Raw genomic sequence first — 16064 nt, 5'->3', positions numbered from 1 at the left:
CTGTATTTTTTTTATCACTGTTAAGTTCAAACTATCATGGATAAAGATGTTATTTACAAGTTATTAACCATAAAGAAGCTCTACACTCTATTTGAGGATACTTTTTCAAAAAAAAAAACTTATGAAAAAGAGTGGAAAAATGAGTCTGGTTAGTAAATAAGATTATGCTACTGTACTCATTTCTCAGTATTATTTCCAATAGGACTTCTTATCTTTCATCAAATGTATCTTTTATCCCAATTTATTGTTGCTGTAATCAAAGAGCTTATTGTTGTTGTTATTGTGTGGCACAATGAGTTAATTAATGTGTGCACCTAACAATTTGTAAACTCATAGCAAATAAATTATTCAGTAAAGTACATATATTCTAAAAATAAAATAATTATTTTAAAGCAATAAAATTTCTATGAAAATGAAAATGAAGACCATTTAATACGACTTGCATCCTCAAAATTCACAGTGTTGGTCAGAGCTGGGACCAGTATTCACAGATTTTGCTCCATCTCATTACAGATGTGCTCAATGCGACTGAGACTAGGTAACCAGAGGGACCATACAAGCCTGTGGACTGTTCTTCAAATTATTCTTAAGTAATCTGGGCAAGATGGGGTGGAGTCTTTTCTTACTGAAGGCACAGATCACCTGTCATGATATTGTAGCTAGCCTAACAAACAAATTAGACAATAAGGTTAATTGGATACTCCATCAGTACCTAGAGGAACATTGACATATTAAAAACTTTGATACAAACTATAGGAATTGATTTTCTACTTGCCATCACAGTTGGATTCCTCAAGGGCAAGTTTCTGGGTAGGGAAAGAGGAAATACAATTAAACTGCACTGACATGTAAACAGTATTTATTGAATAAGAGATAGCTACTACAGGGGATATAAAATGAATTAACATGCAGGCATGCTACTCATGATGTCATCAAGAGATTATACAAAGTGTAAGGAAAGACACATGTACAATGGTTGAACTACCATGTCTTGGCCTGAAACAAAATCACTAAAGAGCTGAAATAAAGGCACAGTCACAAGTTCACTCTTGCAGGGCAGAGAACAAAACTGGTGCAATGAATGAGACCTCCTACATGACTTGCGTTTAGACATTGAAAACACTATATACAATATTTCACTCACAATGTTTTTGGGGGGTCATCTCTACATGAATTTAATTTACACAGAGCAAAAGGACACACTGTTCAGCCATAAACACATTAGATAGTGAATTATTCTAGCTATAACTTTGTGTGAAAGGGTTAATACAATAATGTTATTTCACATGTTCATAGCCCACATACAGGTACATATTTGACTTGTCAAAAATATGTGAGGACTCTCAAACATACTTGCATGGGCCTGTAAGCTGTGCCATTTGGCAGGTCTTGGAACACTGATCTTCCGTCCCGGCTAATGTTAATGTGGCAGTAATCGAGAAGCGATTCCTGGAGTTGCACCTGGAATAACTTTCTGGAAAGAGTGGCTGCAGGTGCTTGCTTGCATTTAAGAGGGGTAGGCCCAGTGGCTCTCACTGATTGTACAAGTAGCCTGCAATGCTCGCACAATGTAGTCACACAAGCCCAACTTACTAGTATGTAGCCTTCTGGCTGCTCGTACACTTATCTGGTAGCACTATACAGCAAGCCTGTAAGTTCTGTTGTCATATGGTGAAACACTGTACATCATTCAGCAGTGGTGTCTGAACTCACTTGATCGGTGTCCACAAGAAAGAGTGCCAGCAGTGGGGAAAAAGCTTACAGCCACAACTAGCCCAAGAAAAACCTGCCCATGGCAAAAAGGCAGCCAGGGAGAGAGTCTATGATGCCACGGTGCTGGTTACATATTTGTCACATACCCATGCATCTTCTGCTGAAGTGTTTGCTTCATCTGAAGGGAAAACGAGTGGCAGGTGTGAATGTTGGAGGGTGCATGCCACCACACATTCCTTTCCTCTCTCCCTGTGAGAAGGAAATGGTGGGGTGTAGGTTTAAGTAGAGTTCATGGCAGTGTACTGGGGCATATGATAACAACAGCACTGTCAGGTCAGGGCCAGTGGTGTAGGCTGGTGGCCCAGTACTGCAACAGAGGAGGTGGTGATGTCATATGTGGTGAGCTTGTATACCTCACACAGCAAGCTTGGTTAATGGCATGGGTGCAGTGCGGAGAAAGTGCAGGATGGTGTGGAGCGGTGCCACTCTACACTGCCAACTGTGGCAGGGGTTGATGTTGTCCTGTGGCCAGGGGAATGGGCAGGCCCATGGCAACACAGTCACGGAGTCATGTGGGGGTTGTAGGCTGGTAAGCTAGTACCTGCGCAGGTTGTGCATGGGCAGCAGTGCACTGGTGTGTGTGTGCTAAATGTGTATTGGTGCATACTTGTGCCATGGGTAGCTGCTGTTTTGCATATAGTTGGATGATCTCTTCCCATGTCACTGTGGGTGTTGTGTGCTGATATTGGGTTTAGTGTGACAATGGGTTCAACTGGCACCGCAGAGAAGGTGATTGGTACACTGGTGCTGAAGGTGCAGGGGCAGCATGACACACTGTGGGTGGGGGCATCTGGGGTCAGGTCAGGTGGTGGGGTGAGGTGGTAGATACTGCAGGCAGCTCCTCCGGGACAGGTAGTGGCAGACTGAATGGTAGGGTGGCTTTGATACTCGGGTCAGTGCTACCAGCAGGGCTGGTGGCATTGGTGGTGGCATTGTCTTTGTATGGTGCCAACTTGACCTTGACTGGAGGTGCAGAGAGGCTGGGGAGACTGGGAGTATACACCAGCTTAAACCAGTCAATGGAGACCACTGAAATGCAGAAAATGGGTCTTTTCTCGATGCTTGAGAATGAGTGAGGGCCCAAGTACTGTGAGTTGCTTGTGGCTGATAGGCATCTGTGGGGAGCGTGACATGCAAGTACAACTACTCTGCTGTACAATCAGACTGTGTTCACCATGGTGCTGTGGGGTCATTGGGCATAAGCACAGGTGGCCATAGACAAGGGCTGTGCCTTGACAAAACCACCTGGCAGAGGAAGCAGATGCCCAAATACAAAATTAGTGGTGGATGTCCTCAATTTGCCCTTGTGGTCCACAAGCAAACCAAGGAGAACCAGTGACAGGGTGGCAGATCATGTGACAGTCTGGCAGGTGAGGACAGCTTTTGAAGTCATGTGAAACCACTCCACCAGTTCATCTGTGGCGTTGTAGTAGATTGAAGTTAAGTGAACTAAAGTGTCACAAGTCTCAGTGGTTTGAAAATACAGGACATAAAGTGTCGACTGCAGTCTGCAGTTAAGTGACAGGTGAAAACCGAAAAGCAAGACACATGTCTCAACGAAGACCTAGCAATGATATCTTATGAGATGCCCAGCACTGGCTCAGCCTCCAGCCAGTAAGCGAACCTGTCGACTATGGTGAGCGTGTATCGGTAGCCATTAGACCATCGAAGTGGGCCCATGTTGTCAACATTTACATGCAAGAAACATTATTCCATTGGGGGAAAACCAGCCTAATCAGAGCATGCATATGATGCTAACTCTGGTGCACTGGCACAGTAACAGTCACAAGCCCAGTTACCGCAATCCTGCTGAATCTCAGGCCTGAAGAAGTGGTTCAGCATGAAAGCCACTGACAGACAGACACTGCAGTGTGACAGGTCATAGAGATAGTCATAGGCAAGTTTGCACAAGTCAGAATGGGGGGGGGGGGGGAGTAAGGACGGTTATGATCTGGTCTGCTGAGCCATCTGACTGATCAAGGTTTGTAAGGAAGTCGTATCATATATGGAGGTTGGTGGTAGCAACTTCTTGTGGTTGGAAGACAAGGCCAATGTTCAGGTCACATTGTAACTTGTGCAACTCAGGGTCAGAAGATTTGGAGGAGGCCAGGATAGTTTAGGTGGGAGATAAGGAGACAGGAGGGGCTGAGGCAGTCAGCAGCAGTATTTTCAATGCCTACTATGTGCTGGATGTCTGTCATGAACTGCACCATGTACTCTTACTGGTGCAACAATCTGGGGGATGTCTGGGGACTTTCCTTCTGACAAAATCCTATCATAAGATGGTGGGGGTCAGTGAAGACTGTGAAGGGGCATCCTTCAACTTAGGGACAGAAGTATTTGACCACCTCATAAACTATGAGTAGCTTGCAGTCATATATGGCCCATTTTTGCTGTAGCTTGGACAACTTCACTGAAAAGATGGCCACCAACTGCCAGGTTTACCCATGTGTTGCTCGAGGATGGCGCCTAAGGTAGATTATCAGGCATCAGTGATGACTGCAGGTAGGGTGGGGGTGGGTCAGAAGGGTGATATCAAACAGGTCACACTTCATTCACACAAAACTGTCCATCATTGGACACTCCAAAGCACAGGCTTATTCTCTTTTGCTTGGTAGTGGCAGTGAGGGGCTCTTGTACACTTGCAGCATTTTGTACATGACAGTAGGAAAAATTTGTCATGCTGAGGAACCGATGGAGTTCCTTGAAGGCTGCGAAGCACAGAAAGTCAGCTATTGCCTAGCCCTTCAACATGATCGCCTGTGTGCCATGCCAATTCAGCAAACCATCATCCACAAGCATTGTGAGCTTGGTATGTACAGCTTTCTTGATGCCTACACCCATGATGGTTGTCTGCCTGATAGCCCCCAGTGCACATGCCTGCAAAAGGCACACCCTTCCCTCCCCCCAATCCTTCCCCACCCCCGCCAATGAAGTGGTGTCTACCAAGACATTTGTGACCATTGTGGTCTCTGCTATTCTCTGCTCTACTGATACCACAAACATTTCAGTAGCAATGCCACGCACTGTTGAGCACTGTGCTCATGGGCTCCAAACATTAGTGGTGACCAGCAGTAGGCACCGCTACTTTCTCTTTATTCCTCACTGCAGCTAATGGCTCAGTTATCACCACCTACTCTACCCACACCTGATCTGTTGACCTAACCCACAGTGTTTATGAAATCATATGTGGCCAGGTGCCATGCAGATTGTGGTGGCCAGGTGCATGGGCTAGTTTGGGAATAATAGTTGTTTGGGCATTGTGATGGACTCTGTAAGGGCACAGAGGTGCTGGAAAAGCTGTGAAGGTTGCATGTCAGTGCATTCTTCAAACAAAAATGTTGTGTATATGCACTGCATCTTGGATTATGTTTGTTGCGATATCAAATGGTCTTCTGGCATGACAGAACTGTTTGACTGCAGTAGATTTGATATGATGTCAAGTGAGTGCTATGGTTCCTGGTCCTGTGCTCCATGCATTTGTTTGATGTGAGTGTGATCCCCAATGACTGACTGGCCCAAATGCCCCACATTTATGTTTTCATAATTATTTCGTGGCACCTGAAGGTGAAGCTTCAAGCTTTGAAACTGCTTGTGGCTTAAATTTAGAAAATTAGAAGCAACTGAAGTGGATTTTTATTCTACAAATACTTTCCTCAATTGGTGATGTACACTTGATCAAATATTTTGTGGAATGAAAGTACTGATTAGACAAAAGGGAGCAGTCAGAATAACGTGTGATGTTCACTGAAAATCGTCATCTAACCAAGGAGTTATGTATTTTAACTGGTCCTTCACAATAGACATCTTTGCTTCTGGAATTCATCATGAATAATCCATCAAAACTTGGCAAGAATATTAATATCCTGTAATACAACAGTAAAATAAAAAATAACATTTATTACTCATTGCTGTAGTTGTCAGTGGCTTAGAAAAGAATATAGTCACAGAACTCTTTGATCAGTTGCCCAATAATATTAATTTTTAATAATATTAAATCATATTGTAATATAAAACTAATTTCTAACAACAACATGGATAGGTTAGATTGCAACTCACCACATAGAGGAGAAGTTGAGTCTCAAAGAGTCACAATGAAGAAAGGTAACAGAAATACTGTATTTCAGCTCTTGGACAAAATCCTTCTTCAGAAGTAGAAAAAACACACACATTCACACACCAACAACTGGCACACATATAGCCACTGTTACCAGGCACTAAGGCCAGACTGCAACTGCATCTAACATGAGCAGAAATCTAGCTGGGTAGCTGGGCGAGTAAGAGGCATGAGGTCGAGAGGGAGACTGATAGCAGTGTAGACATGAGGGAACATGCTAGTGCTGCCTGAGGAAGTGTGCAGGAGTATGGTGGGGGCAGGATAGGGAGGTGAATCATTGGGTTGCTGTGCTGTGTGCTGGGAAAAGGGGGGGGGGGGGGGGGGGGAGGGAGATTGAGAGAGGAGAGAAGAGAAAAAGGCTATGTAGCTGTATAGGCTAGTGAATGCTGAGGCCAGGGGTGTCATGGGAAAACTAAACTCATTTCTTTTGAGCAACTCCTATTCTGCAGATGAATTTTTAATTAAAAATTTGTAACATGTGAGCTCAAAAAGAAAAATATGTGTTAAATATCTGTGTATCACTAGTTACAAGAGAAAAGTTTATTTCTATTAAATTTAAGGCAGTGTTTATTTAGTAAAGTCTAAACTATACAGTAAGTGAATACATTTACTACTTTCACTATTTACATTCCATCCAATACTTTATAGTATTGTATCAGTGTTAAAAATCTATGATAGTTGATTGTGACCTTTGTCCTCAATACATTATTGTTCACAGCAGTTCAATCTGGTGACATTCATAATGTGGGCTAGTTTGATTTAAATCATTTATCATGTTCCATAGATTCCACCATAAAGGAGAACTTCAGGGCTGCAGATCAAGTTAGCATGTACATTGACAAGAGACAATTAATTTGATATCAAAAAAGAGAATAAGAACTATCATCATTTTTAACAAAGGTGCCTGTTTATAATAAACATTGCAACTTAACATGCAGCTAACAGGAGCATTCAGTTCTCGAAGCCAGATAATTTGCAATTTTGTATGTTAGCAGTGGCAACAAAAATTTTATTTTGAGTTAGTACAGATTCTAAATGTCTAACTATTAGAAAATATAATGCAACTGAATAGCTAAAAAATCTATTCACCACGTGATGGCAGGAGAAAATATATATGAAGGTTAGAGAAATGTTCAAGCTTTCTTAGCCAGTGGCTTCTTCTTCTGGCAGAAGAATTGAAGGGAAAGGATGGGGGATGAAAGAAAACGACTGGAAAGGTTTAGGAAATAGGTAGAGTTCAGAAAAGTTGCCCAGAATTCTGGTCAGGGGAGACTTACCAGATAGGATGAGAAGTAAAGGCTGATTGTTGGAGAATGCATTGGATGAGATTTGAAAACCTGAGATCTTAAAGGTGGGAGATAGGGTAATAAGCAAGACAGAGATTACTGACAAAAAAACCATTTGAGTATATTTCAAAATTGTTACAATGCTTTGTGAGCAGCCAAATATTTGTATCTACCAAAAGGTCTGAAATTAACATATGGAAGAACTGAAAATATTCATCAAAGATTGTTTTGTAGATGCAAATTGGGGAGTTATATAGTATAAGTATACACCAGGCCATGTAATTAGATTTTTGAAAATGTAATATTTTGGAAATGTAAGAAACAGGGAAGTGTTACAAAATCTTCTACTTTTGCTGAGTAAGTAGCACTGACAGAAGCTGTCACTGAGATTAAGTTGATTCTGGATATTTTGATGCAAAGTCTGATGAATCTTTAAAATTATATGAAGACAACTCAGGGGCAGTTGGTATTGCTAAATATGGTAACTTTACAAAAAGCTGAAATGTGTTGAAGTACACTACCATTTTTAGAATGAATGTTACAGGAACAGAATTACTGACATTAGCACAGTGGATTTAGTAAACAATGTAGCAGACACTTTAACAAAATTCATGTGCATGGGTAAATCTGTAAAATTTTGAGAAATGTTGGATGTAATTTGATTGCAATATAAATGTAAGGAGGCATGTTGGAATGTGGTACATTTATATCAATAGTACTGACAGTGTCAAGAGGGTTCTTAACAATAACCATACATGAGTGTATAATAGCCAGTTTGATATTCTGAGTATATTTGCTGCATGAAGACAGATGTAAATTGTATTTAACTTTTTGTTAATAAAAAGTCTTAACAGTCTTCTCCATCTATGACCATGACTGGAATGTTTATTATGAAATAGCTCTATACTAATTATAACTTACTGCCATTTTGTCATTGGCTGAATGACTGGATTTTATACATTACTCCCATTACTTCTTACAGTATATCAGGCCATAGTACTTCTGCAATAGACCTGGTCACATAGGCAGATGGGCAGAGTTTCTGCACCAGTTTATTCAGGGTCTCTGCCTTCTTCCAGCTAAATGTGGAACACAGGAAGTTCAAATAGGTGGATGGAGCCTCTGCTTCCTTCACATGTTTTTAATGCATTTAGATACAGAAATCATTAGAAATTAGCTTATGTGTGCTTCAGAGGGAAGAGAATGGCAGGAAAGTGTGGTGTCTTGCCCACACGTTGCTAATAGGGTGCTTACGGGATGCAGTGTTCTCGGAATGCTATGCAACAATTCAATCAAATAACATTAGTAGCTTTCACAATAAAGGATGGCAGCCAAAAACAGTTGCAGGATAGAATTTTTTTTTATTAATAAAAATTAATAAAAAAAATTCTATCCTGCAACTGTTTTTGGCTGCCATCCTTTATTGTGAAGAATTTTAACAGTTGCTGCTGCAGCCATGTTTAAAATTAGTAGCTTTATTTTCAAAAAGCAAATTAACAATTCTTAACTTGACTATAGCAAATGTTGCTAGTGAAAGGTGACATGAAAACAATACAGTCTGATAGTGAAGCACTAAATACGCTGCAGACTTGGACTGATCTAAGTGGCTGAGGCTAGCAGGAGCTGCGTATATATTCACTTGCTGCAAGGGACATGTCTGGTGCAGAGCAGTACAAATCCGTGCACCATTGGCTGCCCTTTCTTCACTGCCTTCTCTGCTCTTGCATGCCGGCTTTTCATTTTGGCATTTGTGGATATGCTGGAACAGAAAGAAAATGGTTTAAAATCTACTGTTACCTTTTAAATGCATGGGAATACAGTTTCCAAATTCACAGAAGTCAATTATGTATAAAGCTGACTTTGTATTTAGTAGGATATAAGTTGATATAGTTTTTATAAAGGGTGAAGTGGTTGTAAAAGTAGGACAACCATTATAATGTTGTTGTTATTGTTGTTGTGGTCTTCAGTCCAGACACTGGTTCGTTGCAGCTCTCCATGCTACTCTATCCTGTGCAGGTTCTTCATCTCCGAGTAACTACTGCAACCTACATCCCTCTGAATCTGCTTGCCGTATTCATCTCTTTGTCTCCCTCTATGATATTTCCCCAAAAGCCTGCCTCAAGTACTAAATTAGTGATCCCTTGATGCCTCAGAGCATGTCCTACCAACTGATCCCTTCCTTTGGTCAGGTTGTACCACAAATTTCTCTTCTTCCCAACTCTATTCAGTACCTACTCATTAGTTATGTGGTCTATCCATCTAATCTTCGTTATTCATTTGTAGCACCACATTTCAAAAGCTTCAATTTTCTTCCTGTCTAAATTGTTTATCATCTATGTTTCACTTCCATACATGGCTACAATCCATACAAATACTTTCAGAAAGGACTTCCTGACACTTAAATCTATCGTCAGCATTAACAAATTTCTCTTCCTCATAAATACTTTTCTTTCCATTGCCAGTCTACATTTTATATCCTCCATACTTTGATCATCATCAGTTATTTTGCTCCCCAAATAACAAAACTTATTTACTATTTCAAGTGTCTCATTTCCTAATCTAAATCACTCCGCATCACCAGATTTAATTCGACTACATTCCATTATCCTTGTTTTGCTATTGTAGATATTCATCTTATATCCTTCTTTCAAGTTATTGTCCGTTCTGTTCAACTGCTTTTCCAAGTCCTTTGCTGTCTCTGACGAATTTGCAATGTCATAGGAAAACCTCAAAATTTTATTTCTTCTCCCTGGACTTCAATTCCTACTCCAAATTTTTCTTTTGTTTCCTTTACTGCTTGCTCAGTATACAGATTGAATAACATTGGGGATAGGCTACAACCCTGTCTCACTTCCTTCCCCATCACTGCTCCTCTTTTGTGCCCCTCAATTCTTATGACTTGCCATCTGGTTTCTGTACAAATTGTAAATATCCTTTTGCTCCCTGTATTTCACCACTGCCATCTTTATAATTTGAAAAAGAATATTCCAGTCAACAATGTCGCAAGCTTTATGTGAGTCTACAAATGCTATAAATATAGGTTTGCCTTCTATGAAAAGTCATAGGGTCAGCATTGCCTTGCATGTTCCTACATTTCTCTGAAATCCAAACTGATCTTCCCTGAGGTTGGCTTCTATGAGTTTTTCCATTCTTCTGTAAAGGATTCGTGTTAGTATTTTGCAGCTGTGACTTATTAAACTGATAGTTGAGTAATTTACACTCCTGTCAGCACTTGCTTTCTTTGGAATTGAGGTTATTATATTCTCCTTGAAGTCTGAGGGTATTTTACCTGTCTCATACATCTTTCTCACCCGATGGAAGAGTTTTGTCATAGCTGGCTCTCCCAAGGCTATCAGTAGCTCTAATGGGATATTGTCTACTCTCGGGGCCTTGTTTCAACTTAAGTCTTTCAGTGTTTTGTCAAATTCTTCATTCAGTATCATATCTCCCAGTTTTTCTCTACATCCTCTTCCATTTCTATAATACAGCCCTAAGTGCATCTCCCTTGTATAGACCCTCTGTATACTCCTTCCAACTTTCTGCTTTCCCTTCTTTGCTTAGGACTAGTTTTCCATCTGAGCTCTTGATATTCATACAGGTGGTTGTCTTTTCTCTAAAGGTCTCTTTAATTTTTCTGTAGCCAGTGTCTATCTCAACTCTAGTGATATATGCTTCTACATCCTTACATTTGTCCTTTAGCCATCCTTGCTTAGCCATTTTGCACTTCCTGTCAATCTCATTTTTTAGACATTTATATTCCTTTCGCCCAATTTATTTATTACATTTTTATATTTTCTCCTTTCATCAATTAAATTCCATACCTCTTGTGTTACCCAACTGTTTCTACTAACCCTCGGATTTTTTCTGACTTGATCCTCTGCTGCCTTTACAAGTTCATCTCTCAAAGCTACCCATTCCTCTTCTATTGTATTCCTTTTCTCTGTTCTTGGCAATTGTTCCCTAATACTTCCTCTGAAATGCTCTACAACCTCTGGTTCTTTCAGTTTATCCACATCCAATCTCCTGAAATTTTTTTCCTTTATTCATTTTCTTCAGTTTTTATCTGCAGTTCATAATGAATAACTTGTGGTCAGAGTCCACATCTGCCCCTAGAAATGCCTTACAATTTAAAATCTCATTCCTAAATCTCTGTCTAGCCATTATATAATCAATCTGAAACCTTCCGGTGTCTCCAAGTCTCTTCCACATATACAACCCTCTCTCATGATTCTTAAACCAAGTATTAGCTGTGATTAAATTATGCTCTGTGCAAAATTGTACCAGGCAACTTCCTCTTTCATTCCTTTCCCCCAGTCCATATTCACCTACTAGTTTTCCTTCTCTTCCTTTTCCTACTAATGAATTCCAGCCCCCACGACTATTAAATTTTTGGCTCCCTTAACTATCTGAATAAATTCTTTTACCTCATCATACATTTACTAATCTCCTCCTCATCTGCAGAGCTAGTTGGCATATAAACTTGTACTACTGTGGTGGGTGTGGGCTACTTGTCTATCTTGGCTACAATAATGCATTCACTATGCTGTTCATAGTAGTTTATCCATGCTCCTAATTTTTTACTCATTATTAAACCTACTCCTGCATTATCCCTATTTGATTTTGTGTTTATAACCCTGTATTCAACTGATCAGAAGTCCCATTCCTCCTGCCACCAAAATTCACAAAATCTGACTAAATCTGACTTTAACCTATCCATTTCTCTTTTTAAATTTTCTGCCTACCTGCCCAATTAAGGATTTGACATTCCACCCTCTGATTTGTAGAACATCAGTTTTATTTTTCCTGATGATGATGTCCTCCTAAGTAGTCTCCACCAAGAGATCCAAATGGGGGACTATTTTACCTCCAGAATATGTTATTCAAGAGTATGCCACCATCTTTGAACTATACAGTAGTGCTGCATGCCCTCGGGAAAAATTACGGCTGTAGTTTCCCCTCTTTTTCAGCTGTTCACAGTACAAGCACAGCAAGGCCATTTTGGTCGATGTTAGAAGGCCAGATCAGTCAGTCATCCAGAGTTTTGGCTCTGTAACAACTTCAGATACCCTATGCTTGTCTGGCCTCTCAACAGAACCCATCTGTTGTGGCTGCACCTATGGTACAAATATCTGCATTGCTGAGGTATGCAAGCCTCCCCACCAATGGCAACCTCTGGTTTTATTTTTATTTCTTTGTTAGATACATTCAAATAATAACTGTTTTTATAAGACCTTTGCTGCCTTAGTAAACTGATGATTAATTATATGAGAGCAATTAATTTGTCATTATTTCAGTCAATATGTCCTGGATTAGTGAAAACTGAGATAATGGATAACCTCAAGATACTTGACAAGAAAAGGATTTATTCCAAACTTTCCTATCTTCAACCAGAACATATTGCAGATGCTGTTGTGTATGTACTCTCACAGCCTGCTATTTTGGAGGTAAGGTATCTTTCATGATCCAGCATCTCTTATTTAAGTAAACAGTAATTTGGAAGACCATAAGTGATAATGGTATTCTGTACACATTCTGTAATCAGTCTGCTCAGCCAGAATGAAGTCAAGGAGTATATAATTCAAACATTTCTAGAAAGGGCTAATGTACTGTACTATTTAGTATATTGTTATTGCCTGCCCTTTCTTGTTTCAGAAACAGTTTTAATAGTTATTTTTTCAATTTTGAGCATTTTTACTGTGCTGTCACTGATTAGTTATCTATTTTGTTCTATATTTTATATTCTTATTTTCTAGGTTCCTATGTTGGTAATACAGCATGTTGGACAGGGAAGAATAATTGAGTCACAGTGAAGAATTAAAACAAAACTTAGGATCATTCATAGAACTGATAACCAACAAGAAGCCACAAAACTGGAAATATACAACTGAATGTAAAAAATTAATATGAAATTCTGCTTATAGTGTCTCTCCACTTTAGTTGAATTCATTGATAAAGTGAAGATACAATTTTACAAATAGTATTTCACACTGTGTATACTGTTGTTCTCTTTTTGGGTTCCATACCTTATTCAACAAAAATGGAACCCTTATAGGATCACTTTCTTGTCCTTCTGTCTGTTTGTCTGTCAGTCCAATTGTTAAGATTCCATTTTGAATGGGTAGAGGAATGAAGTTGGAATTTGTGTTACATTCTAAGGTATATAATCCCTTGATGGTGTCAAAAATTTTAGCTTCTTAGTCAATGCAATCAAAAGATGTGGCCATGTATGTCACATATTTTGATACTCACAAAGACACTCATTAAAACCTATAGGGTACTTCCTGTTGACCTAGAATCAGAAGATTTGGCAAGAAGTAAGGTTTCATGGTAAAAGTAAAGGAAAAATCTGAAAATTGTGTTTGTATCACATTTTTTACCATTTGTTCTCTGTCTCCCTCTGTCTACCCGTCTGTTCAGACCCCCTTTCCCCCTAAATGGGTAGAGGTATCAAGCTGAAATTTATGTGAAATACTGAGTTATATGGACCTTGGCAGTGTAAAAAATTTAAGCTTCAAAGTCAATACAATCAGAAGACCCCTTTTTGGCAAGAATGGATAGAGGTATGAAATTGAAATCTGTCAAATAATAAGATCTAGGGTACCTTGGGGGTGCAAATAATTTAAGCCTAAAGCAATGCAATCAAAAGATATGGCCATTTATGTCACATATTTTGTTACTTGCAAACTTACTCATCAAAACCTGTAGTTGAATTATGTATATATTTATTGGTCCTGGTGTACAAGCAGTAAAGCATGTACATGGAAACCAAGAGGTTGCGAGATTGAATCTTGGCCAGACTACAGACTTTTCAGTCTTCATTTTAACCAATCTTTCACCTCCCAGTGATGAGAGGAGTTACTAGAAACTGCACATGATTCAGATTCCATGTTAAACTGTACGTCCTCTTTCCCCATATGGAGAATCATTGAAATGATGCTTACACATTGCCTCATGTCTGTGAATTGTCAATTACATGTTATGTAATCTCTGTGATACAGATGCTTTGTGCAAATAAAGGTACATGTATCTGATGTTTAAATTCGTTAACTGTTCCTGAACATTTTCTGGTGGTCACACATAGGAAGGCCACAACAAAGAGAGAATTTTCAGAATCACGAGGATGTCGAAGATATACTGAGCGAGCATGCACCAGTTCCAAGTGACTACACGTTTTACTACACAGCAGCATCTCTTCTCACGTAATGTGCAGTGCTTTCCTCCAGCTAAGTCATTCACGTATTGTGGCATTCTGTTTGCCTTTATTGATTACTGAAACATACTACATTACTGCCCACATGCTAGTAGTTGAAGTAGAGTAGAACATAGGAGATAATTGATTTGTGACAAGCATAGCTTATCTCTAGTGAGAAGGTCAACACAGAAGCCTGCAGAGTACTGTAACGGATCATGACCATGAATACTGAAACAGCAGATTGTCTCTCCAAGCTAAAATGTAGATGAGGAACACATCATTCCGACATTACCCCTTTGTCAATGAGGTGGAACATGTTAGCAATTGGTTGCAGGAGACACCGTAGGAAGATTACACAAACTCAGAAAAACGAGCTATCCTAAGGGCAATTTCAGATGTCACGGCTGTCAGGGCGATGTTGGGGGTTTCTGCACAGTCATTGAACAGTGTTTGACTACTACAGATTAACTAGAGTCATTCTCCAGAACTTCAGCATTGAGCTCGCTTCTGGGAACAGTCTGAATCTTCCATTGAGGCAGACTCAAACTTGACAGTTGTCAATAATCAGGTGTTTCTTCGAGGCTCTCTTGAGGAGGAACCCAAGAGTTTGATAGAAGTAATTTGTGAACTACAGCTGAGTACAAGTGCACTAATGAAATTTTGTTCACACTTTATGGTGCAAGGCCAGAATTATTCAGGTACATCTTGATTACCTGGAAGCCAACATGCGTGAAACATCCGGTAACATCCGATTCCCTGAAAGCTCTGAACTTATCATTTATTGAATGTAACTGGTGCATCTGAACCCTATAGGCGCCAGGGGAGAGCGTAGAATCTTATGGTCGAGAGCTAGACTTTAAAATACTTCGTGCCTTCCAGAGGATAAATGTTCGCGCTGGACAATCCATATCAAAAGCATACTATTGTCTGAAGGAAACATTCTGAAACTAATGAATTTCTTGTCAGATGAGGTGAATGGAGGGCTGATGGTATAAAGCATTTGAAGGGAATCTCCCAGGGTACTTCACGTGATACGCAAGCCCCAATGCTCACTCTAAGTCAGGAGATACAATATGTAAGTCAGTTTTGGAGGTAGGAACCTACTGTGTATTTTCCAAGCAGTGTGGTCACTGGGAGGCAGTCAAGCTTGTTCAGGACCGCCTCAAAATTTTGACATTCATTAATAGGTGTTTTCTTTTCCTTGATGAGGGCTGTACAGCAAAAGACTAGAGAAAGAAAGGAAAATCGCTTTGTCTCTTTTGCAAGAAACGTTATCAAACGTCAGTCTGTACAAATACCGAACATTCTATTTCGCCAGTTATTGCATCCGAAAAAATTTCTGTCGGCAATGTGAACATTGGTTATCTAGGATACACATAAAGTCAGGCAGGCTGCTTGTATGTAATACAAATACAAATGTTGTATTCCACCGTTGAGCATATTTACATGCGATTGGTGTCGTCAGTGTTTACATAATAATAATAATAATAACAATATAAACTTCGACAAGACAAATGTTATTAACTACAATATAATAATCCAGGTTGGATGCAATACATATTTGTGCAAATGTAAATACCAACAAAAAGTTTCCTAATAGATCAATTTTAGGATGAATGAACTACATAGTTCAGTGAATGAGAAATAAATAATCAAACAGATAATTAACGATAAGTACATGAAACAGTAACAAAAT

General features: G+C 39.6%; 1 protein-coding gene across 1 annotated transcript in view; it reads left to right on the top strand.

Moving 5' to 3' along the window:
- Nucleotides 1-14154, top strand: part of LOC124595893 (dehydrogenase/reductase SDR family member 11-like) — a 71677-nt gene extending 57523 nt beyond the window's left edge. Inside the window, exons 5-6 of the mRNA XM_047134800.1 lie at nucleotides 12471-12620; nucleotides 12930-14154. Of these exons, the coding sequence (XP_046990756.1) occupies nucleotides 12471-12620; nucleotides 12930-12986 (207 nt within the window). The 3' untranslated portion in view covers nucleotides 12987-14154. The remainder of the gene's footprint in view (nucleotides 1-12470; nucleotides 12621-12929) is intronic.
- Nucleotides 14155-16064: the final 1910 nt, after the last annotated feature.

Source organism: Schistocerca americana, chromosome 2 (assembly GCF_021461395.2).
Source record: "Schistocerca americana isolate TAMUIC-IGC-003095 chromosome 2, iqSchAmer2.1, whole genome shotgun sequence".
NCBI lineage: Eukaryota > Metazoa > Arthropoda > Insecta > Orthoptera > Acrididae > Schistocerca > Schistocerca americana.
Note: the sequence above shows the minus strand (reverse complement) of the source record. Positions and strands in the feature narration are given on the sequence as shown.